This window comes from Echinops telfairi, unplaced genomic scaffold (assembly GCF_000313985.2).
Source record: "Echinops telfairi isolate 266 unplaced genomic scaffold, ASM31398v2 ScPeMD7_655;HRSCAF=1070, whole genome shotgun sequence".
In the NCBI taxonomy this organism is placed as follows: domain Eukaryota; kingdom Metazoa; phylum Chordata; class Mammalia; order Afrosoricida; family Tenrecidae; genus Echinops; species Echinops telfairi.
The window spans coordinates 18,392,591-18,394,100 of NW_022104553.1; the positions used below are offsets into that span (position 1 = coordinate 18,392,591).

The 1,510-nt window shown below is 53.9% G+C and overlaps 1 protein-coding gene across 1 annotated transcript in view; it reads left to right on the forward strand.

The window, feature by feature from the left end:
• NLRP12 (NLR family pyrin domain containing 12) overlaps positions 1-1,510 on the forward strand; it is a 38,734-nt gene that overhangs the window by 27,542 nt on the left and 9,682 nt on the right. Inside the window, exon 7 of the mRNA XM_013007987.2 lies at positions 1-171. Coding sequence (XP_012863441.2) covers positions 1-171 — 171 coding nt within the window. The remainder of the gene's footprint in view (positions 172-1,510) is intronic.

Sequence of the window (1,510 nt, forward strand, 5' to 3'; positions counted from 1 at the left end):
GCTGAAGATCTGCCGCCTCACAGTGGCGTCCTGCGGAGACCTGGCCTCCGCTCTTCAGCAGAGGCTGAGCCTGAGGGAGCTGGACCTGAGCCTGAATGACCTGGGGGACCCTGGAGTGCTGCTGCTGTGTGAGGGTCTACAACACCCCAACTGCAAACTGCAGACCCTCAGGTGAGTCTCGTCGTCGTCACTGTCACTGAGCATCCGGTCACGCAAGGGAGCCTGGCAAGTTGGGTGTGTTGTTGACGAAGTCCCCCCACTGTCTAAAAGAATCCTTCGATGTATCCCAAAGCGGGCAGTGACTGCCCCTTGGGGTGGGGAAGGCGAGCTCTGAAAAGATATCCAACCAAACCCCACCAAACCGGAAGCTCACTGCTTTTGAGTGTATTCTGATTCGTACCAACGCGACGGACAGGCTGAAACGGCCTCTGTGCGTGTCTGAGATGGTGGAGTTTTCAAATCCATCAGCCACTCCCCTGGAGCAAAACGAGGCTTTCTGCGCCTGTCAAAATGTGTAGCCTCGGAAACCCACAGGGGCAGGACTACTCTGGCCTACGGGGTCACCTTGAGTTGGAAGGGGTTTTGAACTTGAGCTGTTTATCTCTTGAGGAACAGAAAGCCGCCTCCTTTTCCCACAATGATTGGGCGGGTGGGGGCTGCAAAAGCAGATACCTACACTTTATCTTGAATTACGAGCTTTCAAAGGAAAACAGACCCAGAGCGTGGGTTTCGATGAACAGGTTTTATGAGCGTTCACGGACCTGCCCGGGTGTTTAGAGTGGACTGAGTCAAGGGGGCAGGGTGAGGGGAGACTGGAAGACCGAGTGAAGAGAGAATGGCTGAAAGTAAGAAAGGGAGGGCAGCGAGAGAGGAAGAGACAGAGGGACGGACGTGCGGCCACAAGAGCAGGCGAAGAAAGTCAGAAAGAGCATGTGCAAAGGAGCCCCGTGTTAATAAACTTTGGGGACAGACATAAATGATCATGTCTCAAAGGCGCCCACGCTTTCCCCAATGGCTGTGGCCCCAGCAGCACGGTGAAGGGGCCTGGGGGGGAAGGTCTCTGTGAGACACCTTGAGAAGGCCAGGTGTCACGTGACGCTGGTGGGGATGGAGAAGGGGTTCGAAACGCTGGCTGTGACTGAACCATAGTGTTACTGCTAGACGCTTTAGAGCGGTAGTTCTCAACGTGTGGGTCCTGACCCCTTTGGAGGTCGAACCACCCTTTCACAGGGATCACGCGATTCGTAACAGTAGCAAAATTACAGTTAGGAAATAGTAACGAGAATGATTTAATGGTTGGGGGGTCACCACCACATGAGGAACTGTATTGAAGGCTCGCGGCATTAGGAAAGTTGAGAGCCACTGCTTTAGAGCTATAGTCCAAAAATGTTTAATCGCGCTCTCACTGCCTCACTCACTGCCTCACTGACTCCCTCTCCCTCTCACTCACTCACTCACTGACTCACTCTCTCTCACTGTCTCACTCACTCACTGTCTCACTCACTCACTC